We start from the raw sequence: 25333 nt of genomic DNA on the forward strand, positions 1-25333 counted from the left end.
GTTTGAGAACCACTCTCTTAAGAGAAGCTTAATGAGGATAAGAAAGAAGTAGTGGGTGGATTTTTTTTTCATTGTAGTGTGGTTGTTTTCACACATTTATGTTCAAACACCTTGTTATTGTGGATTTTGCATAAATGGTGCCATTAATAGTATCAGCACAGCAACTCACTTTTGTCCAGCATGTGTGGCTCTCAGTTCTTTGATTCTCAGTTCCTTGGACATGAATCCATAACTGTAACAATCAGTTCCTGATTCGAGAATTGCTGTATCATGTTCAGGGCCGGGTTTCCCAAAAGCATCGTAAGGCTAAGTAGATCGTAAAAACGATCGTATGAATCATCTTAGAATTACGGGCTGTTTCCCAAAAGCTTCGTAACTTAAGTTGCACTTGAAAATCATCGTAGATCTACAAGTGCTCTGGAGTAATCGTTCATTCATAAGTGCATCGTAAGACAACAGAGTTACAAGGTCACCTACAGGACAACCAGCAAATTGCACTCCTGCAATGACGATAATGTAATGTTTTAAATGTTTATTTATTTATTGGGTTCTTCTTTGTTTATTTTATATTAAATATATAATATAATATATTTAAAATTCAAATGAGAAATCAAATTTAAATGACTAAACATAAATTAAAGCAACATTATGTAGTTTCCATGTAAAAATGACTTACAGCTCCCCCATGTGGTTGAAAAGCGCAACAGTGCCTGGTATCAGACACTCTTATGCAGGCAGGGGGAGGGGTGGGGCTGTGTTTCCTACCCTCCACCGTCACTTTCAGAGTGTGCTTGTAGCAGCTAGGAGGCTGCTCAGGTTGCAGCAACAGTACAATTTGTCCAGTTAAAAGTTGTTCTATCACTGAAATACTTTTAGAGACATTATTTAAAGGTAAAAAAACTACATAGTGTTGCTTTAATAAAGAAGGAAAACGTATTTTGTACAAGTTGGTAAAAGTTTTTTGTATTTTGGTAAAAGTTGGTATAGCAAATTGATAAATGGTTCATACAGATTGCTGCTATAATTCATCTAAACATTGTTTTGAAGGGAAATGGCATCTAATTAAAGAAACCAAATAAATATTTACAGTACAATGCAATAATCCATAATAATAAATAAACATAGATAATAAACAACAAATAATAATAATAATCTAAACTATAATAGAAACGCAGAAGGCATTTCGCAGTGGGACGAGTCCTGACTAAATACGAAAATAATATTTAATAAATTGTTAAAACATTTAAAAAGTCATTGAACAATAATGACAATATATTATAAAAAATATTAGTGCACATCGGCTGAAGATCATTAGCCTAAACAAGCTTCTGCTACAAATTTGAGTCATTCTATTGGTGACATTTCAGCACTTGACAAACGGATAGCGACTCGTAAGTAACACTTAAAACCCAGCTGCGAGCAATCGTTTCACGTGCATCTGTGGGAAACGCACGTAAATGAACAACGAATGTTTGTTAAGTAGTTCGTAGAAAGCGCTCTTAAGTGCTAAGTTCAATCGTTATCGGGAAACCCAGCCCTGTTCGGTTAAACGCATATGCAGTATTAATAAATCATCAAGTCAATAGAAGGGTTGAATAAAAAACAATCTCGATTAAGTGTATAGGTGACTTAAGAACTGTAGCAGCTATAGTCTCCACCATAGTCTTCATTCTAAAGGTGTGGGAACCGTGGCAGAGGGCCGCCCAAGAAGCCATTTAACTGACAGGTAACATTTACATTTTATTTAGGCATTTAGCAGACACTTTTATCTGTCTATTTTATTCCCTAACCCGAACACTAAACCCAATCCTTGTAAATGTTTGTTGCATTTTTTATTAAAATAAAATAAATAAACATTTAGTATGTTTTAGGCCATTTGGTTTATGAGGACACATGAAGTGTAAACCAGGTTTATATTATACATGTCATTATACACATTCTTATAAGTCTGGCATATGACTTTAACAAAGACAAACTAACAAAAAATACAAACACTGATATTCACATCCAGATATAAACTATCTTTTAACATCACACAGTTTTACTGTTGATCCTCTATAAACCCCAAACCCAGGATATAGAGGTTTAGTGAATGTGGTGTGAGCTCTGTGTATGAGGTTCATTGTGTCTGAAACTCTATAGAAGGCCAGAGATCCTGCACTGTGATCCACATACACTCCTATTATACAGGAACTCAAATCTACAGGAATATCTGTGCGTTTGTTATTGTGAGAGAATGAACAACTGGAGGGACGACAGTACAAACTCCAGGACTGATCATTAAATCCAAACTTACATTCATCACCCTGAAACTTCCTGCTAATGCTCTTGTATGACACTGATATACCCACACCAAAAACATCAGCACTGAACTCAATCTCCCAGTAACAGCGTCCACACACACTTTCTCTACACAACACCTGACACACATTATCAAATCTGTAAGGATGAGCTGGATACTGCTGGACTCTCTCAGTCCATGAAATCCTTCTGTTGCTCTCAGACAGATGGAGGCTTTTATTCATTGTGTTTGTATCCAGAGTCAGCTGACAAGAATCTGATGAAGATAAAAACAAAACCATTTACTGTAAATAAAGCTGTCAGTTTGTGTGCATGTGTGTGTGTATGTGTTTGTAGTGTCTTACATTGTAGAAAATCTTGTCTGGTCTTTGGTTCATTGTTGGGTGTAATTTTGACGCTTGTTACTAAAGACATGAACAGACATAATGGATGTAATTCTCACATTAAATATACAGTACATACAGTGGTGTGGAAAAGTGTTGACCCCTTCCTGATTTGTATTTTTTATTCTTGCATACATTTTGGGACTCCAGGGAACTATGGTGAGAGCCATTATCCACAAAATGCGAAAACATGAAACCATGGTGAACCTTCTCAGGAGTGGCCGTCCGACCAAAATTACCCCAAGAGCGCAGCATCCAAGAGGTCATAAAAGACTTGCCTTAGTTAAGGTCAGTGTTCATGACTCCACCATAAGAAAGAGACTGGGCAAAAATGGCCTGCATGGCAGAGTTCCAAGATGAAAACCACTGCTGAGCAAAAAGGACAAAACTCAGTTTTGCCAGAAAACATCTTGATGTTCCACAAGACTTTTGGGAAAATACTCTGATGGAAAATACTTTAATGGACTGATGAGACAAAAGTTTAACTTTTTGGAAGGTGTGTGTCCCATTACGTCTCGTATAAAAGTAACACAGCATTACAGAAAACGAACATCATAAAATATATAACAGTAAAATATGGGGGTGGTAGTGTGATGGTCGGGGCCTGTTTTGCTGCTTCTGGACTTGGAAGATTTGCTGTGATAAATGAAACCATGAATTCTGCTGTCTACCAAAAAATCCTAAAGGACAATGTCCGGCCATCTGTTCATGAACTCAAGCTGAAGCGAACTTGGGTTCTGCAGCAGGACAATGATCCAAAACACACCAGCAAGTCCACCTCTGAATGGCTGAAGAAAAACAAAATGAAGACTTTGGAGTGGCCTAGTCAAAGTCCTGACCTCAATCCTGTGGCATGACCTTAAAAAGGCGGTTCATGTGCAAAAAAAATTCCTCCACAGAGCTGTAACAGACTCATTTCAAGTTATCACAAATGCTTGGGCCATCTGTGTTTGGGTTTTATTTTCCCTTCATAATAAAAACCTTCATTCAAAAATTGCATGTTGTGTTCACTTGTGTTATTGATTAAATAAGTTTGATGAGTGTGCTGTTTTACCTCTATCAGATATCTTGTCAATCTCTTTGTAGAAATCCTTTAGTTTTTCTTCCAGTATAGATACAGACTTCATTACATCATCAAATGAGAGTTGAGAAGTAAAAGTGATGTTGGGTTCATCTTTACACCCAAGAGAGACAGACAGAGACTGAAAACTCTACAGAAACAACGAGAAAATATTGTTTATTGTTCATTGATGTTGGAGATTTAGATTAGTTTGTGTTATATATTTTATTATTTTTGGGGTTACCATCACAGGACATCACATTTATTAAGTTGGCTCAATGAAACATTATTTGATTATTTCATTCTTATTTCATTCTTGTTGTAAAGATCTAAACTAACGGTGTGGAAAAGTTTCACATCATTCACAATTTAGTAAATTGGTGATCTGATCCTGTATTTTGAGGTCTTCACCAAGTCAGTCCCAATTTAATTACTTTGAGTTTTGGGTCTGATTAACATTGTGTGTATTACTCGAGTTGATTGGAGAACAGCCGGCCATGATCAGAGTTAGTCAGCGCCAACACGCTTAAGCGCATGTGCAGTCTCAAGATTGCCTCCGGTTTCTATGGGGACTGAAAACTGGCTCTTGTTTTGACAGTTGCAACCACGCACTGCACATTCTTTCTCCGAACCGTCTTTCTTGTTATATTTAAGGGTGTTTCAGACCTGAGCAAATGTTTCGCTGGTCCATTTAGGCATATCTGAACAGTGTAATCATGCTCACATCCGCACAAAAACAACCTTTCAAAGACTGCCTGAACGAGGTGGTCTCAGCTCAATTGCAAACAAACTCTGGAGCAGTTCGCTAAAAGTGTGAACCTTGCAATGGGAGCAAGGGTAAAATACTACTAATACTATGAGGGTAAAATCAGGGTTTATTGGCATGACCTTGAAGGCTGACGTGGTAACCAAGGGGCAGGACCAGCGGATTTAATTAGACCACATCATCCCATGATCTACATTGTGGGAATGAAGTGAGAATTTGGATAGGGGAATTAAGCTGTTCACGCTAGGGACGAGGCATTCGTGGAGGGCTGAAAGATCGATATAATGCGCTTTTTACCTGAGAATTTCTTTGTTGTTTTGCGGATGGGGTTAATGTGACAGGTGTGGAATGGGGGGGTAATCGAATGGTCAGATCATATATTTAACCTCTACTTCTTTTTGGAGGAAGTCAGGGGGTAACTGGGGGTTGGTGGAATTTTGTACTGATGGGCAAGAGTTAGACTACTGATCGAGAAATTTACAGATGGCACATGAAATGTTGCGGCAGCCAAGATGAACTCTATTGTAGAGGTCGAAGTCCAGTGCTCCCCAGTAAGGGCACTGGTTCCAGTGTGTGACTCTCGTGGCACATTTGGCAGAAAATAATTTGTGGTAAGTGTAAAAATGACTGCCGCTGAGCGACAATGAGAAATCTGAAATTATGGAAAGGTAGTCATTAAGTTCTTTATGTCTGTTTGGAAAAACTGAGCAAATAATTTCTGTATATTTATTAAAGGCTATGACAAATTTAGCAAAGGAGATGATACGGTTAGAGCTGGAAAGCAAATCTTTTAGAACGACGGAGAATGTGCCACAATCCAGAGAAAGATAGCTGTCTTTCAGTCCACATCCGTACCTGAAAGGATTTCGGAGCGAAGTGAGTTGGAGATGGGTGGAGGGTCCATGGCAATGGGGTGAGCGGCATTGCTAAGGGAACGGCTGTGAGAAGGGTGTAAGAAGGGGAACGACCTAATAGGGGTAAAACTGGGGCAGGCGCTGCACGCAGAGGCAGCCTCACGCCATGCGCTGCTCTTGGAAGAGAGAGGTTTGTGGAAAAAGAAAGGAGAGGAGCTGGAGTGTTTCTTGCCTGTGGAGGCAGCCTCACGCTGGGGGGCACTCCAGTGACATTAGAGGAAAGGGCAGGGGGGAAGTAAGAGGAGGCAAAAGTTAGTGGGTTTTGAGCCTGGTTTACAAAGCTGAGGTGGGAGGAAGATGGGGTTAGATAGGGGAGGCATTAGCGAGGAGAGAGGCAGGTGTGGGTGTGAGGAATGGATAGGTTACAGGTGGTGAAGTGTTTTGGGCAGCCGCATCGGCTGGACTAGAGATGGAGGGGCGAATGGCTACCGCAATGGAAGACAGTGGAAGGCGGCGAATGCGTGATAGAAGGCAGCATATGCACTGTGGCCGGAAGGGAAGCCCTCGGGTTTGCTGGACAGCCCTGCATATTCTTACGAGAGGGAGCTTTTTTGAAAGATGTCGGGGGAGCGGCTACTGGGGTCTGGCCGGTTTGAGCACTGAGGTAAAACTCGTAAAGTTGGGCTTTTGACATCCTTCTAGAAAATTTGATGTTGGGAACGTGAGAGCGTGCCACAACCGGTTCACAGTCCATTTTGCTATTGCAGGGGTTAAAGATGGTCCGGGTGGAGTCACAGAAAGGACGTGGTTCGAGGACGTGTTGCCGGAGGCGGAGAGGAGGGATTTAAGCGGCAACGCTTAGGTGAAACGGCAAGAGAAGGGCGTCCTCTTTCCCCAAAGCTTTGCGTGGGAGCAAGATTAGGGTTGGAGGGTCTTGGGGATGGGCCGACTGCTGATGACAAATCTGCGTCAAAGGAAAGTTCTTCATCGGAGGTGAAGAGCAGGAGTTCATCTTGGAGGGACATTGTTCCGGAAATGGGCGGGGCCTAATGCTATATGAATCATCACTGGTAAGGTTTGAAGACTAACTCGCTTAAATAAGCTCTCAGGATGACTGACAGGACTGAATGTTTAGGCTCCTCCCGAACCTATGTTTAAAACTTCATATAAAGAAAAATACTGCTATGGTAACACAGGTTTACAACTTGTTTATTTGCTTAAAGTGCTGTGAAATTTGCTGACCGTCTTACTGGCTGGGTTCGGTGTCCAGCTATCAAATAATAGACGGGTCTGCGTCTGGTTCGGATATTACATTTTTGGCATACTTCAGTTCTGCACGGGTCCAGGTCTTACTTTCAAATATTAGACTGGTTCGGGTCGGTTCTGGGTAGCACATTCATGGATCTCTTTATGTAGAAAAAAAACTGTACCCGTGAAGACCTCTAATTTGTGCTTATAATTTTGGAATTACTTTTAATGTCTCAAACTATAAAGATTCAGTTAAAGTGAAAGTAATATTAGAAATGACTCTTTTTATCTAATATCAAGATGTAACTAAAAGCATTGTGTTGTTTATCAGTGGTTGTGTTATCTGTAGGAAATAGATGTGATCATCTGTTTGTGAAAGTTTCTCCAGCTCAGCCTCTTTCCTCCTCAGATCATCAATCTCCTGCTTCAGTCGCTCCAGTCGTTCTTCAGCTCGACTCACTGCAGTCTTTTCCTGATGTCTGATCAGCTGTATCACCTCAGAGCGTCTTCTCTCAATGGAGCGGATCAGTTGAGTAAAGATCTTTTCAGTGTCCTCTACTGCTGCCTGTGCAGAGCGCTGTTATCACACATACACACACACACATTACAATCAGATCTTACATCACTACATCACACAGTGAGCTTCAGTCAGACTGAAACTTCTCCAGCACTCAAACTTCTCATCAAAACTCACCTTATTAGACTCAATAATATCTCTCACATCCTTAAACTCCTTCCCAATCTGCTTCATTCTTTGATGGTATTTTCTTTTTGTATCACCTAAAACCCACTTGTGTGAAAATAAAAGAATGGCCAAAAGTTATTATAATTATTATTATTCATTTTATTTATGGGCACCTTTCCAGACACTCAAGGACACCTTACAATAAAAACAATACAGTAATTACAGCCATAATACATTAATAAAGATCAGTCATACATTAATTACACACATACAGTAGTCACCTGATAAATACCTGCTTATAAAGATAAGTCTTAAGACGAGATCTAAAAATAAAATGATTTTGATGACCGCTTTTTGGATTTTCACTGGTATGTACATCTAATGATAGCAAATTCCACAAGTGAGGACTTGCGTAGGTAAACGCTCAAGAGAGGGAGGGACAAGTGCTAGGGAATTAGCAGATCTTAACACACGAGAACGTAGTGATGGATGAGATCAGTTAAGTAAGAAGGTGCACAATTATTGAGTGCTTTGTAGGTGAGGAGGAAAAGTTTAAACTCAATACGATACTTAACTGGAAGCCAAAGTAAATCTATTAGTATTGGAGTTATATGGTCAAATAAACAGGACCTACTAATAATACGTGCGGCTGAACCAGTTCTGAAAATAACAAGTAACAATCCATATCTATAAGACTCCTAATAGTATAAGAGGATCATGTTTATTATTTGACATTAACAGTTTATCATTAATATATACAGAAAGTCTATGTTGTGAGTTCATACCTGTTTCTCAGTTCTCTCTGCTGCAGCTGATACAGTGTCATGATTTTTGTGTTCATCCATCATACACAGATAACACACACACCGCTGATCAGTACGACAGTAAGTCTCCATCAGTCTATCATGTTGAGGGCAGATGATCTCCTGAAGTCGTCCAGTGACGTCTATCAAGTTGTGTCTCTTTCCTTTGAAGAAAGTTTCATGTTGTTGGAGGTGATGTTGACAGTAAGAGTTCAGACACATCAGACAGGACTTGACAGCTTTGCGTTTGATTTCAGTACAGACGTCACACGGCACATCTCCAGCAGAACACTGAGCAGAAACATCAGCTTGTACTTTAGTCTTCAGTTTCTCCACCATTTCAGCCAGTATGGTGTTTTTATTCAGAGCAGGTCTTGGTTTGAAGGTCTGTCTGCATTGAGGACAGCTGTAGTCTCTCTTCTGATCCTTCTGATTCCAGTAGTTTGTAATACAGCTCATACAGTAACTGTGTCCACAGGGAATGGCCACTGGATCCTTCAGAAGATCCAGACACACTGGACAGATGAATTGATCCTGAGCCCATGAAATACTGGCTTCTGCCATTTTACTGCATGTACAGACGAACAGTGAGGAAAGTTCAACAGGTCAGACACATCTTGGTTTCATTTTCTCTGAAAACTTCCGTGTTTACGCAGTGTGTGAGAAGGGGTGTGGCATTTTTGTTTTCACCATGTGAGTATTGTGCAGCATTCAGATTTCAGTGTTTAAGTCTTCTACCATTTTTTGCACATTTCATAACTCCACCATTTTCCGTTCTTTCTGTTGATTATCTTTTAGTAGACGTTTTTCATTGTGTTGCCAGCAGGAAACATTACATTCAACTTTAGTTAGGGTGTACTGTTGCTGTTTGAGTATAGATAAGATCTATACAGGAAACTATACAGGAACAGGAAAATGCAACGGATTTGAGCTCTGAATAGAAAATGTAAAGAAACATCAGTAGTTTAATGTTTTATATCAATGGTCATTATATAAATAAATAACATTCAAAAATTAAATCGTCAGAATTTAGTTAATGCAAGTTAATACAACTACCAAACAATCTGCATTGGTGGGCAGATATCAGTCTAAATAATCTGCAATTGGTGGACATTTTTATATCAATGCATCTTTAAGGCCTTGTACACATTGCATTTAAGGCCAGTTGTAACTTCACCTTTTAAAGCTTAATCCTGTTCTGTACACACACAGTTAATTTATTTACGGGACTGCAGAGGTGGGTAGAGTACCCAAAATCTGTACTCAAGTAAAAGTAAAAATAACAATCTAATTATTTACTTGAGTAAGAGTAAAAAAGTATTCAATGAAAAAACTACTCAAGTAGTTACTCGTTACTTCCGATCTGATAGAGAAGTAGCGCAAAAGCACTGAATTTCAGACTACTTGGAGGGTTTTCACAAACCTCTCCTTGAAAGTCGCATTGTTCTGCTTATATACTGCTTATAAACCTAGGTTAAAATAAAGCAGCCTATATCAGTCCTGCAACATCACATAACGTGTCATTAAAAAAAATCTCAAACACACACTGAATGTTTTCTGACAGTTAACTGTGTCTTTATTTTCACGTTCACAACACAATCTTGGCTGCATCTGCCTTTAAACAAGCTAACAGTTAACAAAAAAGAATGTGTGTGTCTGTTTGTTATCATGTTTTTATATGAATAGGTTATTTTTATTGCCATTAAAGTGCAATTACTGAACATAAGGAGCTTGATAAAATGCTTATTTTAGAATTTCAAATGGAACTTTTGTTTTTGCAAATCAACTCTACATTTATAATAATATATAATACATGTAACTGCAAACATATTTTGTAATTTATCTTTGTAAAAAATTATGAAAATTACATTTTCATTTTAAATGTCAGTTTTATCAAATGTTTCAAAAGTAACCAACAGTACAAACTTAAATTCAACAGTTTAAACACTATGAAAATAAAATTAAATAAAATTTGAATAATATAAATGGGACAAAAGTAAGTGTTGCTTTCGTCCCTACAGTATCTCCTCACATTTAAACTCGATTTACTTCTATTTTGAAAAACTGTTGAGAAGTCAAACTTCAGGATGTGTTAGAGCCCTAAGTAACCTGAAGATTGATGAAACGAGAAACACAACGCGTTATAAGAAAACAATGACCGCTTTTGGAATTTACTTATGGTTGAAAACACCTTTCTGGATCTACACGTGGAAAACTGTGAGTAAATAACGCAAATTTGTCAGCTCTGTCAAGGGTTGTAAACATGCTGTTTGGGATGCAAATGTTATCAATCCTCTGAGAAAATCGCTTGGTCCTGGTTCTTCCCTATTATTAATGCAAGACGTAATATTATGCTGTTCAATTTGTTTAGTTTTATAGGGAAATTATATGGAAATGTGCAGATGTGAGTATTGTTTAAGGTTAGAGTAATTTTCATTGCTTGCACAAGAGCGCATATGACAAAAACATTTGGACAGTGTGTGAAATAGTATGATAATAAGGTAAAAGTGCCCATGGTTACCAAATGGCCATTACAGTGACACTTACCCGTGTTGTTTCAGGTTGGAGCTTGAATTCCTGTACGTTGAGATGTCAGTTCGTTTTGGTGCACAAAGCATACATCGCATTATGAAACTATTCTTTTTGACCTTTTGTAGTGTATACATAGACCGAACTTGAGGCCACGCGTAATCTGCCTCCGATAGATTGCATAGGTCATCCTCCGCTTCAGTCATCTCCTTTCATCTACGCGCACTTAAGGGTGATACGTAGCCACCTCTCGCAACGCATGCTGCCTCTCTAACGTCTCGCAAGACTTTCGAACATGCCATATAAACTTAAAAAATATATATTCATTAATTATTACCATTTGACAGTAGCACAGTAACGCCACCGAATGTAGCGAAGTAAAAGTACAGTTTTTTTCACTAGAAGTATACTTGAGTAAGAGTAAAAAGTACCCATTCATAAATTTACTCTAAAAGTAGTTTCCCAAAAAAATTACTCAAGTAAATGTAACGAAGTAAACGTAATTCGTTAATACCCACCTCTGCGGGACTGACAAGCACATTCTACAACTGAAATAAGTCCCTCTGCATAGTATGTACATAACCAAACTGAACAAGTTGTTAATGAAGTATTTAAATGTGCATCATGGACATGAAAGGTCTCTCTTCTAAAAAAAAATGCAATCGTAAACCGAAATAAATCCAAATACTATTGGGATATTGGGACCAGCAGCTTCTCACTTTATTATAACACCAAAAACTTGATCACTTCATGAGCCAAAAGCCATAACGGTTAAGCACCACAACGATATATGGTTACCTCTGTGCCAATCATCGCAGTTGCTGGAGTCAGTCTTGTTCCGTACACACAGTCCCAAAAGTATTTATATTTACATATTACTCTGCTTGCTTATATCCACAACAGCTATGAATTGCAGCTGTGGGATGTCAGATAACAAACTGGTCCTACTGGCTAAGTGTGTTTATCCTCACAAGGGTGTTTTTGCTCCCTGAGGATTTTTAACACTTTGACCGCTGTCACCCTTTTGGCTACTGGGAGACTGTATACATTAGCCTAACTTAGAATTTTTGTTACATATTTGAAATGTAATTATATAATATAATATTAATCGTTACATTATTTTATTAGGAAATAAATGTGATTTCCTCCACACTGTGAGAGATGATTTGGTGGTTCGGCATGGGGAGGTGGGTTACCTTTTTCCATTTTGGGTTGATTTGGCTTGGATGTATTATGTGTCTCTTTGTGCTTGGTGGTGTTTTTGTGTTGGGGTGACTTTATTAGGCAAATCTTTTAGTGCATGTCCCAATTAGGGCTGGGCATAGATTAATCTAGATTAATCTCATACAAAATAAAAGTATTCCTCTGCATAACATACGAGTCTGTGATGTGTGTAAACATTATGTATATTTAAACACACACACATACATATACATTTAAGAAATGTTTTATATATATCATTTTTTTTATTTATATATAATATGAAATATATAAAAATATAATATGTAATAACATAATGTAAATGTTTCTTAAATACATACATACATACATACATGAATGTATATATATACATAATAATTACACACAGCACAAACTCATATGTTATGCAAAAAAAATTACTTTTATTTTGTATGAGATTAATCTAGATTAATCTATGCCCAGCTCGAGTCCCAATATATGTTGTATTATGTTATAAAATTAACATGCCTTTATTGTTTCTTGATTCTTGATATTCTTATTTCTATTCAATGTAAAACTGCTTTGTAACAATGAACAATTGTGAAAAGTGCTATATCAAGATTTAAATTGAACTGAATATGCTTTTTTAAATTACTTTGTATGTTGCATTTGACTTCTGTATATGTTACAGCAACACTATGTAGTTTCCATGTAAAAATGACTTACAGCTCCCCCATGTGGTTGAAAAGCACAACAGTGCCTGGTATCAGACACTCTTTTGCAGGCAGGGGGAGGGGCGGGGCTGTGTGCTCTACCCTCCACCGCCACTTTCAGAGTGTGCTTGTAGCAGCTAGGAGGCTGCTTAGGTTGCAGCAACAGTACAATTTGTCCAGTTAAAAGTTGTTCTATCACTGAAATAATTTTGGAGACATTATTTAAAGGTAAAAAAACTACATAGTGTTGCTTTAAGGGTGGCTAATTTAAATGTATATGTTGACGGGTGGTAATCTACAGCAATGCATCATATTGACATATAATATTTTGTTGTGTTTCTGTCATGTCGGGAAAAACTAATATCTAAAATAAAATCCAACATCCACCTCTTAAAAGTGAGTTTGGCATACATAAGTACAATGTTTGTTAAGATGAAATGTAGCATAAGACAAAGATGTTGCACAAAGTGTAAATCTAAAGCAGTGGTTCTCAAACTGGGGTCCGGGGTTTATTTTTTGCATTGTTTTCCCCCTCATGTGTTTTGTTTTTTTCTGTTTATGTTACAATACAAGTCTATGTGTCATCCTCCGCCTGCAACTGGGTTCTGTCTCCCCTAATTCATGCAAGCTTGTGGTTTATTAACTAGGACTTAAACAAGATAAATACTAAATACATGCTTCTTAAACATCTATGTATAGTTGGTAAATGCGCAGATGATGTGAGAAAATCAAATTCGATTTTAAGTTTCTGACATATAAACAAGCACATCAACCTGAGTGCTTTATTTAGTTTTCATATAAAAACTATTATTCACATTCAGATAAACTATCTTTTTAGATCACAGAGTTTCACTGATCCTCTATAAACTGCAAACCCAGGATATAGAGGTTGAGTAAATGTGGTGTGAGCTCTGTGTATGAGCTTCATTGTGTCAGAGACTCTGTAGAAGGACAGAATTCCTGCACTGTGATCCACATACACTCCTATTATACAGGAACTCAAATCTACAGGAAGAATGTTGTGTTTGTTATTGTGATAGAATGAACAACTGGAGTCATGGTAGAACAAACTCCAGGACTGATTATTACGTCCAAACTCACATTCATCACCCCGACCCTTCCTGATGATGGTCTTATATGACACTGATATACCCAAACTAGAAAATACATCAGCACTGAACTCAATCTCCCAGTAACAGCGTTCACACAAACTCTCTCTACACAACACCTGACACACACCATCAAATCTGTCTGGATGATCAGGATACTGCTGGACTATATCAGTCCATGAAACTCTTCTGTTTTTCTCAGATAGATGGAGTTTTTTATGTACTGTGTTTATATCCAGAGTCAGCTGACAGAAATCTGATGAAGATAAAAACACAAAATAATTTACTGTAAATAAAGCTGTCAGTTTGTGAATGCACATACTGTACCTGTACACTTGTGTGCATGTCTGTGTGCATGTCTGTGTGCGTGTGTGTGTGTGTGTGTGTGTGTGTGTGTGTGTGTGTGTGTGTGTGTGTGTGTGTGTGTGTGTGTGCGTGTGTGTGTGTAATGTCTTACATTGTAGAAACTCCTGCCTGGTCTTTGGTTCATTGGGGGGTGTAATTTTGATGCATGTTACTAAAAACATAAAAAGACATAATGAATGCAATTCTAATATTAAAAGAAGACATACAAATATTCACTCCATATGATTTTTCTATGCTTTGAGATTCTTTTTTTATATTACAAGAATTATTTCTGAAATTGAATATGTTGTTTGCTCAAACCTCTGAGACATGCTCCCTCCCCTCCTTCTCTCTACTATCTGAAGCGGATGTTTCCAAGGTCTTTGCTTCGAACCATCTGACTACCTGCCCGCTAGATCCCATACCCACCCATCTCCTTCAGGCCATCTCTCCGTCAGTTATCCCTGCTCTCACCCACATTATCAATTCATCCCTTTCCAGTGGTACCTTCTCCGTAGCATTTAAAGAGGCTTGGATAACCTCGCTGCTGAAGAAACCCACACTCAATCCCGCTATGCTAGAGAACAGACCTGTTTCTCTTCTTCTCTTCATTGCCAAGACTCTTGAACGCGTGGTGTTTGACCAGCTCTCCTCTTTCTTCACACAAAATAACCTCCTGGATAGCAATCAGTATGGTTTCAAAGCGGTCACTCCAATGAGACTGCGCTGCTCTCAGTCATTGAAGCCCTAAGGCAGGCAAGGGCAGCCTCCAAATCCTCTGTGCTGATCTTACTGGATCCGCCGCATTTGACACAGTCACTTACCAAATCCTCCTGTCGACCTTCATGGCTATGGGTGACTCTGACACAGCGCTTCTATGGTTCAAGTCGTACCTCTCAGGTAGGTCATTTCGGGTATCCTGGAGAGGTGACGTCTCCGAACCCCAACGTCTCGATCCCGGGGTGCCTCAAGGCTCTGTGCTTGGACCACTGCTCTTTTCGATATAAGTGACATCCCTGGGCTCTGTCATTCAAAAACATGGCTTTTCCTAACACTGCTATGCACTTATCGTTTCACCCTGATGATCCCACGGTTTCTGCCCGCATCTTGGCATGCCTGAGGGACATCTCACTCTGGATGAAGGATCACCATCTCCAGCTTAACCTTCGGAAGACAGAACTGCTTGTCATATCATCTGAGCCAAAGATTCAGCACAACCTTTCCATTCAGCTAGGTTCCTCAACCATCACGCCTTCCAGGACGGCCAAAAACCTGGGAGTTGTCATTGACGATCAGCTTAGCTTCATGGAGCATGTTGCCAGCACCGCTTGCTCTTGTAGATTCATCTGCTACAATATTAAGAAAATTAGACCTTTCCTAAATGAGCACGCTACGCAGGTTCTAGTCCAAGCTCTTGTCCTGTCCAGGCTGGACTACTGCAATGCGCTACTGGCTGGGCTTCAAGCTTGCATGACCAAACCCCTACGGATGATTCAGGATGCACTGGCAAGAGTGGTCTTCAATGAGCCACAGAGGGCGCACGTCACTCCTCTCTTTGTCAAGTTACACTGGCTTCCTATAGCAGCTCGCATTAAATTTAAAGCTCTGCTCCTGGCCTTTAAAACCACCACTGGGTCAGCACCCCCTTACCTTCACTTACTAATACAGCCTTATGTACCCTCTCGATCCCTGCGCTCTGCCACCGAGCGACGGCTTGTGGTGCCATCTCAAAAAGGAAATAAAAAACATTAGCGCGTATCTTCTCAGGAGCTGTTCCACAACTGTGGAATGATCTGCCGGTCGTGACATGATCTGCTGACTCTGTAGCTGTCTTTAAGAATCGGCTAAAATACAATCTCTTCTCTGTACATTATCTGTACATTTCTTTAAAAAAAATTACTAACCAACCCACATCTATGTATACTGTGTTGGACTTGATGAGACTATTTCCAGTGCACTTATGTGATGTTCTAATGTAATTGCTTCTATTGTTTACCTCATTTGTAAGTCGCTTTGGACAAAAGCTTCTGCTAAATGACTAAATGTAAATGTAGATGTTGTTTTCACCTCTATCAGATATCTTGTCAATCTCTTTGTAGAAATCCTCAAGTTCTTTTTTCAGTATAGATACAGACTTTCTCACATCATTAAAAGAGAGTTGAGGGGTAAAAGTGATGCTGGGTTCATCCTATCCAAGAGAGACAAACAGAGACTGAAAACTCTACAGAAACAATGAGAAAAGATTGTTTATTGTTCATTTGTGTTGGAGATTTACATGAGCTGGTGTTAAATATTTTATTAATTTTACCATCACAGGACCTTTTAGGACGCATTTATAAAGTTGGCTCAATGAAACATTATTTAATTCTTGCTATGTAAGGGATAATCCACGGCTAGACATGCCTGGGCCCATTTCTCAAAATGTTCATATTCACAATTCAAATGTGCAAAAATCATCCATTTAGTCTACCTAAATAAACATTTTCATATGTGTCTCTCACTCAGTTTGCAAGTGTAACTGTGTTACTATGGTTGCCAATGTTTATAGTAGCGGATTAATTTCTAACTGTAATCAAACTGACTGGAACTACCTGTGCATTAAACGGTTTTAATGCACACCTTCCAGCCAATCAGAATCGAGTATTTAAACAGACCATGGTATAAACAGCTCTAAATAAATTTTAATGGAAAAGTTTTCAATAATTGAATGAAGTTCACAATTAAGCAGAGTTGTGTTACCTGTAGGAAAAGGATGTGATCATCTGTGTGTGAAAGTTTCTCCAGCTCAGCGTCTTTCCTCCTCAGATCCTCAATCTCTTGCTTCAGTCGCTCCAGACGTTCTTCAGCTCGACTCACTGCAGTTTTTTCCTGATCTCTGATCAGCTGTATCACCTCAGAGCGTCTTCTCTCAATTGAGTGGATTAGTTGAGTAAAGATCCTCTCACTGTCCTCCACTGATGTCTGTGCAGAGCGCTGTTATCACACACACACACACACACACACACACACATATATACACGTATAAACAATCATATGTTTAGCCTGTTTATAGTCGTACATAGGGTTGCATAGCCATGCGTAGCCTGATGTGAACCTCTGCAAAATTGTAACGATGTGTCCTTTCTACGCGGACCACAAGTGCTGTTATTGGTCCGCTAAAACCCCTCCCATCAGTTCCTCAAACGGTTTTTCGCTAATGTTAAAGTGCACCTATTTCATTGCTAAAAAACAATGTTATTTTGTGTAATTTGGTAATGTGTTCATGTGGTTTATGGTTAAAAACACATTATTTTTCACATATCGTACATTTTTGTAGCTCCAGATATCCTGCTTTCTTCAAACGCATCGATTTTGTACAAAACTCATCGATCTGAAAAGCACTGATTGGCCAGTTAATCTGTACATTGTGATTGGCCTGAATACCTCTGACGTCAGCCGGGCGCTCCTTACCATGTTTGAAAGATTTGCTCACAATGCAATGCTAACAGGAGTTAACTTACAGGCTGTTAGTCAAAGCGGGAGGAATTATGATAATGTCGGTCTTAACTACATCACCAATCCCAGAAAATTAACTGTTGCCTACAATCCGTGTGTTTGTTGTAGTCCAAGAAAAGAGATTTACGTTGGAGACGATAACTCATGTCATTGTTTACTTTGGGGTTTGTACCTTTTGCATATCGTTAACATTTACTAATACACACTAACACCCCAAAGGAAAAGAAAAATCATGAATCGGACAATAGTTGCTTTTTAAGTAAATACAACGATGGATCAGGTTGAGGAGTGATAAACTCAAAAGTCGCTGTCCATTTATCTCCAGCACTCAAACTTCTCATGAAAACTCACCTTATAAGACTCAATAACATCTCTCAGATCCTTAAACTCCTTTTCTATCTGCTTCATTCTCTGATGATATTTTTTCTTTGCATCACCTAAAATCCTCTGTATGAAGAAAAGATTACATTAACATTAACCTACAAGAAGCTTGAAATTATACATTTTTAGAAATTACATATTTTCACACAAATAATTTTATTTGTAATTAAAATATGTCCCTAAGAGGTACTATTGATAATTTACTATTGATTTAGTTGTTATGATTTATGACCCCTAATGGTATAAGACAATTGTAACCTCCTGACTGTATGTCCCTAAAGGGACACCGTAACCCTCGGGTAATACCCCCGCTACTCTCGCGAGACTGGGATTGTGTCAAGATGGTGGAATAAACAACCAGTTCAGAATGTCTCGTGTGCGCTCCAGTTATTGAATATATGCTAGTTCAATCAGTGTACAAACAAACACTACAACAATCATGAATGAATGCTTATTATTTGACATTAACAGTTTATCATTAGTATATACAGTAAGTCTTTATTGTGAGATCATACCTGTTTCTCAATTCTCTCTGCTGCAGCTGATACGGTGTCATGATTTTTGTGTTTTGTGTTGATTTCGGTATCCACGTCACACGGCACATCTCCAGCAGAACACTGAGCAGAAACATCAGCTTGTACTTCAGTCTTCTTCAGTTTCTCCACCATATCAGCCAGTATGGTGTTTTTATTCAGAGCAGGTCTTGTAGTGAAGGTCTGTCTGCATTGAGGACAGCTGTAGTCTTTCGTCTGATCCTTCAGATTCCAGTACTCTGTAATACAGCTCATACAGTAACTGTGTCCACAGGGAATGGTCACTGGATCATTCAGTAGATCCAGACACACTGAACAAATTAACTGATCCTGTGTTACTGAAATACTGGCTTCTGCCATTTTACTGCATGTACAGACGAACAGTGAGGGAAGTTCAACAGCTCAGCAACAACTTAGTTTCATTTTCTCTCAACAAAAGACTTCCGTGTTTAAGCATTGTGTGAGAAGGGGTGTGGCTTCTGTTATTATCTCCATGTGAATAATGTGCAGCATTCAGATTTTATTGTTTAAGTCTTTAATAACATTGACATTAGGATCAAAGCTGCGCTTTGTTACTATTTCGCCATTCTACCACATTTCATAACTAAAAGATCTTGTTCTTCAATTTAGAAGTATTTTTCATTGTGTTGCCTGCAGGAAATATTACATACAACTTTAGTTAGTATGTAATGTTGCTGTTTGAGCATAAATAAAGTCTACAATATTACAAAGCTCAAAGTCCACTTCAAAGGAAGACATCACTCTTTCCTAAGAGAAAACACTTTCTCATTCCAGGATTGGCTGCATCACAACAGTGCGAGTTAAAGCATACTCCAGCCAAATATCAAAATTACCCCATGATGTATGTTTAGTTTAGTTTAGTTTATTTATTTATAAAGCACACAAATTACAGCGTGGCGCTGTCCAAGGTGCTGTACAAGGGCAATTTTAAGAATGTCATCATCAATACATTTTAAGAAAAGAAAAACAATAACAAATATAAAATATAGCTGCAAGCAGCAATACCGGGGTCAAGCCGAAAAGGGCACAAAAGGATGTAAAATTGAGATTGGATAAGCAGATTGAAGAACCTAGGTAGACCTAATAATTTTAGATGAAAAAACAAAAAAGTTATCAACAAAAATAATGTAAGTTCTTGTCTACTGCAATCATCCTTCTGTTATTGAGAATCATGGAACATTAGAGCACTGAAGGACACATGAGTGATGTTTGCTGTGTCAAAACATGGGTCACATCATGTTACAACAAGTTAAATGAGTCAAAAGAGACCATCCCCGTGTCTTTACAATGTTCTGATGCAGAGATATAGCTTTTGCAAAAATGGTTAATAAGGTATTCTCAATGGTTGCTAAGGAGTGAACTGGCAACCACCAGTGATTATAGTCAAAGCCATGAAAGGAATAATTCATGATGACTCAGTTTTAGATGTGTTGTTGCAGTAGTTTTAGGCAAAAATACCATATTCTATCTCAAAACCAGTAGGTGGCGCAATGAGAAAATTGTGCATGCAACATCAGGTCATGATTGTGTTACATCTAGCTAGTATTATGTCTATACACTTTAGTTTAGTGAAGAAACAGTTGTATGACCATAGGGCTGGCTTGTTATCAAAGGTTTTGTTCAATTATAAGGCCATCTAGTGGTGCATGCATACATTTTTTTTGTGTTGCCTCAGAATGTGCTCATGCATCAGCGTATCAATTCTGGTGAAAAAATATATTTTCGTTACGAAGTTATAACCATTTATGTGTAAAAAACACAAAATTTGAAGGTAATTTTTCGTTTTTTGCAATTTTCGACCATTTCTGATGAAAATTTTAATATAACGCCAATAGAATTTTTTGTTCAGAAGGTAAGGTTAGTTTCTTCCTATGGTGTTTTCGAGTCGATCGGAAAAACCCTCGCGGAGATATTCACGCGTGTTTTTTAAGCGCTATTTTGCTGCGCAGGGTTAACCGTAAGCCGAATTCTGGCATGTTTGGTATCGTTGGACTCGGCAACTATTCAGAACACCAAAGAAATAAGTCCCGTGAAAATACGTCAATCGGAGCCAAAGTTATAGGCCTATAAAATATTCGTCTGGCCACTAGGTGGCGCTGCAACGAAACTGTGCATGCTCCCTCAGTTCCTGACTGACATCTCAGGTACCAAGATTCGTGACAATAGGTCTAAGTTTGGCGAAGATACAGCCTAAAACCTGTTTTTTTGCACTCTACGTAAAGTTTGTTGACGCGCTATACAACAACGCAATGGTTTATCGAAATTCTTTTAATAACTTTTTGCCGTGAGTGTCTCTAGATGCTGCATACCAATTTTTGTGGCAATCGGGCAAAAACCCTAGGACGAGTTCGCAAAAGTAGGTTTTACGAATAATTCAAAATGGCGGAAAAATTTTCATGACGGAAAATGACGTCATAGGGTCCAATCGAATCGTCTTGAGCCAAGGAATCAGAGGAAACAAGAATTTTGTTTCTGAAACTTACGGATCAGAAGTTATAAGCAAAAACCTAAGTGCAAATTTGGACTGTTGGTGGCGCTAGCGGGTTTGAGATAGAGACTCCAAAATTGCTATGGATATTATTTGGATTGCCCTCTGTCAGTGTGCCAAATTTCATAACTTTCCTACGTACGGTTCTATGGGCTGCCATAGACCGCAATGGAACAGGAAGAAGAATAATATTTAAAAAGAAAAGAAAACTAACGGATACAATAGGGGTCTTCGCCCATTCTGGGCTTGACCCCTAATAAAAAAGAAATAAATGTATAATTTAAGATTATAAAATGTTAAACATGATGTGTAAAAGACAACACTGCACTAAAAAAGGTTTCAAGAGGAGGTAAATGCTTTAGATAATAAATAGGATTTTAACTCCTTTTAAAAACAGACACTGACTTTACAGCCCTAGTTTGGTAGGGTAAAGAGATCCACAGTTTCGGACCAATGACCGAGAAAGCCCGGTCCCCTCTAAGTTTTAGTCAAGACCTGGGGACAGAGAGAAGCAGCTTATCAGAGGACCTAAGGGATCTGGTGGGACTGTGGTGCTTTAAAAGGTCAGAAAGATAAGAGGGTGCCAGCCCATTTAGAGATTTAAAAACCAGCACTAAGATTTTATACTCAATCTGAGAATGTACAGGCAGCCAGCTAAGAGAGCAAAGAATAGGGGTGATATGGTCATGGTTTCGTGTGCCAGTCAACATCCTGGCTGCTGCATTTTGAACAGCCTGCAGTCGTGATAATGCTGACTGACTTACTCCTATATAAAGTGAATTGCAGTACTCTAGTCGAGAAAAAATAAATGAATGAATAGTTTTCTCAAGATCTCTAGAAGATAAAAAGGATTTGGCCTTTGCTAGGAGTCTCAGATGAAAAAAACAAGATTTTACGACAGCATTTATTTGCTTGTCGAACTTAAAAGCATTGTCAAAGTAGACACCCAAATTTCTTACCACTGGTTTGTTATACAATTCCAGTGGTCCCAAATTTACTGTGTTACTCTGCCCAAAAACAATGATTTCTGACTTATTTTCGTTCAGTTTTAAAAAGTTGTGAGACATCCAAACCTTCATTTCCTCAAGACACTCAGTAGCAGCAGATTTAACATAATTAAAAGGTAAGTAAAACTGTGTATCATCCGCATAACAATGGAAAGATACATTATATTTTCTAAAAATCAACCCCAGAGGCAGCATGTAAATAGAGAAGAGCAATGGAGCAAGGACAGATCCTTGAGGGACCCCATATTTAACATGACCTTGAGAGGAGAAAGATTCCCCTATTTGTACAATAAAAGTCCTGTTTGACAGATAAGATTTGAACCACTGAAGGGCTACTCCATGTATCCCAACATAACTCTCAAGGCGGGAGATCAATATATTATGGTCAATGGTATCAAATGCTGCACTCAGATCTAATAAAAAATAAAATAGCAGAAACACCAGTATCAACAGTTAGTAAGATATCATTATACACTCGTAAAAGAGCTGTTTCTGTGCTGTGCTTGGCTATGAAACCTGACTGAAATACCTCAAGCAAAGAGTTTTTTTCTACAAATTTCTGTAGCTGGGACAGAACAACCTTTTCCAGAACTTTGGAGAAGAAAGGCAGATTTGAGATTGGTCTAAAGTTTGAACACACCATAGGATCCAGATTGGATTTTTTAATCAGAGGTTTAACTATTGCATGTTTAAAATAGTTTGGAACTGAACCCGACCTCAAGGAGCTATTTATTATGGCCAAGACACTCTGGCCAATGACAGGAAAGGCCTGCTTAAAAATACGGGTGGGAACAATATCCAGTGAGCAGGAGGTAAACTTCAAATTTTCAACAATGATCTTTAATGGTGTTAGAGATACAGGCTCAAATTGATTTAAAACAACTGAGCAGGTATATGGGGCAGAAAGATAGACAGGACGCTGAATAGAGGATCGTATCACATTAATTTTGTCCATAAAATAAGTAAAAAAATGTTCACAGATTTGTGTGGTGGCAACTAAACAGTTTGAGACTGGAGGATTTACCACAGCATTTAGTGTGTCAAACAAAACTCTGGGTTAATGCCGGTTTGTCTCAATAAACTCAGAGAGATAGGTGGCCCTAGCTTGGAGTACACAGTTTTGGTAGTTGACTAATGAGTCCTTATAAATGTCATGTGAGATCTGAAGCTTGTCCTTCCTCCACCTGCGCTCCACACGCCTGCAAGCCTGGCGGAGAACACGAGTGGAGTCATTTAGCCATGGTTTTGATGCTGATTTAAAACGTTTTTCCTTCAGGGGGGCAACAGAATCTAATATGTTGGTACATGAGGAGTTAAACTGGACCAGCAGCTCCTCCACATCCAATGTTGCAGATGGCATGCACCCCAGGAAAAAAATCGGTTACACTTTATTTTAAGCTGTCACTGTTACATTGTAATTATATATTTAAGTACTAAGTAATAATCATCAACAACATGTACTTACTGTAGGGTTGGGGATAGGATTAGGGTTTGGTTTAGGATAAGTTGCATGTAGGCCAAAAAGCGGCAAAAATGCCCACAAGCTTAACCTCTTGAGATGCTCCATCTCGTTTTCGAGGGGGTCCTTAAAACAGACAGAGATACAAACAACAAAGTACAGTGTTTAACACATAAAACATACAATCATACAACAATTAGCTCTCCATAACATCTCCTCACATACCAACCCTATAAGTGCATAAATACAATAAATGTTCATTTGTCATACATAGCATACAAGTTCAGTACCTTTCAATGTAATGAAGTTCACATAATTTTAAATAATTTTTAAAAAATGGTATACTCAAAAGCAAGAGCAAATATTCTTCAAGTGATCATGTAAAACTGACCTAAAGATATTGATTGAAGTAATAGATCTTATTTCACTTGTTACATTTTTCCAATCTGATGGAGCTTTAAATTGAAATGCCCTGCGACCTACTTCTTTATTAATTTTGGGAACATAAAAAAATAATTGATCAGTATGCCTTAAGTTATATGAAGAAGAAAATGGAATTAAATATTGTTTTAAGTACTGAGGATAATTTAAATGACAACATTTAAAAATAAACTGAAGCCAATGAAAGTGCCTTCTTGAATATAACTATAACCAATTTAATAATTCATACATTTGACAGTGGTGCATTTTATATGGACATCTCAATACAAATCTACAAAGACTATTATAAACAACATTAAGAGAGCGAAGATTTGTATCAGAGGTATTCTGGTAAATTATATCAGCATAATCAAGGATTGGAAATATTAATTGGGTAATAATTCTTTTTCTGACCCTAAAGGTAAAACAGCTAATAGAGGAGTAAAGTATTTTAAGTCGATATGATATCTTCTTAATAACTGCATCAATATGTGATCTAAATGACAATTGAGAATCAAGTAAAAGACCTAAATATTTAAACTCATTGACTTTTAACATTGAAGTTCCATCTATAAAATTAATTGAGTAGTTAGTTGGTAAAGATATTTGTTTTGAAATAAACAACATATAATAAGACTTCTTTTTATTTAGCAGAAGTTTGTTATAAGTAAACCAGTTTTGAACTTCATCAAAATCAGACTGCAGAGATCGCTGAATATAAGAAATATCAGGACTGGAAAAGTAAATAACAGTATCATCAGCGTATAACTGAATTTGACAGTTAGAACAAACTTGTGGAAGATTATTTATAAAAATAGAGAACAATAACGGTCCTAGAGATGAACCTTGAGGTACTCCTCTATCAATGATTGTAAATTCTGAGCAACTTCCCTGATATAAAACACATTGCTGTCTGTAGTGTAAATATGAATTAAACCATAGTAAAGAAGACCTTGAAAGACCAATATCATACAATTTATCTAAAAGAAGATAATGGTCAACTAAATCAAAAGCTTTGGTTAAATCAATAAATATGGCACCAGTTAATTTATTATTGTCAAAGGAAGATGTAATATCATTGGTAATTTTTAAAAGAGCACTTGTTGTAGAAAAATTTGGTCGGAAGCCGGACTGAAAAGGTGATATAAAATTGAAATCATTGAAATGTATTGATAACTGATTTAAAATTATTTTCTCAAATATTTTCACCACACTATTAATTATTGAAATTGGTCTGTAGTTATTAATGTCATGTAGATCACCATTTTTGTACAATGGAGTAACTCTAGTACGTTTCCAAGATAATGGAGTAGTGCATGTTGTCAATGACAGGTTAAATAAATCAGACAAAGGGTAAGCCAGGACATGTGAAGCCATTTTCAAAAATTTAATTTCCAAACCATCTGGACCTGCGCTACTATCTGAATCCAACCTATCAATAACTTGTTGTTCTCAAAGGAGAAGGAGTTTTCACGATTATAATTAGAAGCAGTAAAATTGAAATAAAAAAAATCTGAGGATATAGGACTTCCTTGGGTAAAATATTTATTAAAT

General features: G+C 38.0%; 2 protein-coding genes across 2 annotated transcripts; both read right to left on the reverse strand.

The window, feature by feature from the left end:
- Nucleotides 1-1389: 1389 nt before the first annotated feature.
- LOC129427720 (E3 ubiquitin/ISG15 ligase TRIM25-like) lies at nucleotides 1390-13886 on the reverse strand. Its single transcript, XM_073875813.1, has 7 exons — nucleotides 13761-13886; nucleotides 8083-9033; nucleotides 7307-7402; nucleotides 6955-7189; nucleotides 3739-3894; nucleotides 2646-2705; nucleotides 1390-2557 (listed from the first exon to the last, which is right to left on the reverse strand). Exons 2-7 carry the CDS (start codon nucleotides 8662-8664, stop codon nucleotides 2019-2021), a joined length of 1668 nt encoding a protein of 555 aa, XP_073731914.1. The 5' UTR covers nucleotides 8665-9033; nucleotides 13761-13886; the 3' UTR covers nucleotides 1390-2018.
- LOC129427721 (tripartite motif-containing protein 16-like protein) lies at nucleotides 12270-19328 on the reverse strand. The gene is made up of 6 exons (XM_055184428.2): nucleotides 18367-19328; nucleotides 17822-17917; nucleotides 16715-16948; nucleotides 16043-16163; nucleotides 14088-14147; nucleotides 12270-13886 (listed from the first exon to the last, which is right to left on the reverse strand). The coding sequence occupies exons 1-6, from the start codon at nucleotides 18742-18744 to the stop codon at nucleotides 13348-13350; spliced, it is 1428 nt and encodes a 475-aa protein (XP_055040403.2). The 5' UTR covers nucleotides 18745-19328; the 3' UTR covers nucleotides 12270-13347.
- Between the last annotated feature and the right edge of the window lie 6005 nt (nucleotides 19329-25333).

This window comes from Misgurnus anguillicaudatus, chromosome 14 (assembly GCF_027580225.2).
Source record: "Misgurnus anguillicaudatus chromosome 14, ASM2758022v2, whole genome shotgun sequence".
In the NCBI taxonomy this organism is placed as follows: domain Eukaryota; kingdom Metazoa; phylum Chordata; class Actinopteri; order Cypriniformes; family Cobitidae; genus Misgurnus; species Misgurnus anguillicaudatus.

What these genes read in the sequence shown, in the direction of transcription:
- LOC129427720 (XM_073875813.1), bottom strand. Translation starts at nt 8,664, where the DNA reads ATGGCAGAAGCCAGTATTTCATGGGCTCAGGATCAATTCATCTGTCCA. An exon ending in TCACATCTATTTCCTACAGA is followed by an intron (nt 3,895 to 6,954) that starts TAACACAACCAC and finishes TGTTTCTGTAGA; the next exon opens with GTTTTCAGTCTCTGTCTGTC. An exon ending in TGACAAGATATCTGATAGAG is followed by an intron (nt 2,706 to 3,738) that starts GTAAAACAGCAC and finishes TCATGTCTTTAG; the next exon opens with TAACAAGCGTCAAAATTACA.
- LOC129427721 (XM_055184428.2), bottom strand. Translation starts at nt 18,744, where the DNA reads ATGGCAGAAGCCAGTATTTCAGTAACACAGGATCAGTTAATTTGTTCA. An exon ending in ATGTTATTGAGTCTTATAAG is followed by an intron (nt 16,949 to 17,821) that starts GTGAGTTTTCAT and finishes GTGTGATAACAG; the next exon opens with CGCTCTGCACAGACATCAGT. An exon ending in TGACAAGATATCTGATAGAG is followed by an intron (nt 14,148 to 16,042) that starts GTGAAAACAACA and finishes TTATGTTTTTAG; the next exon opens with TAACATGCATCAAAATTACA.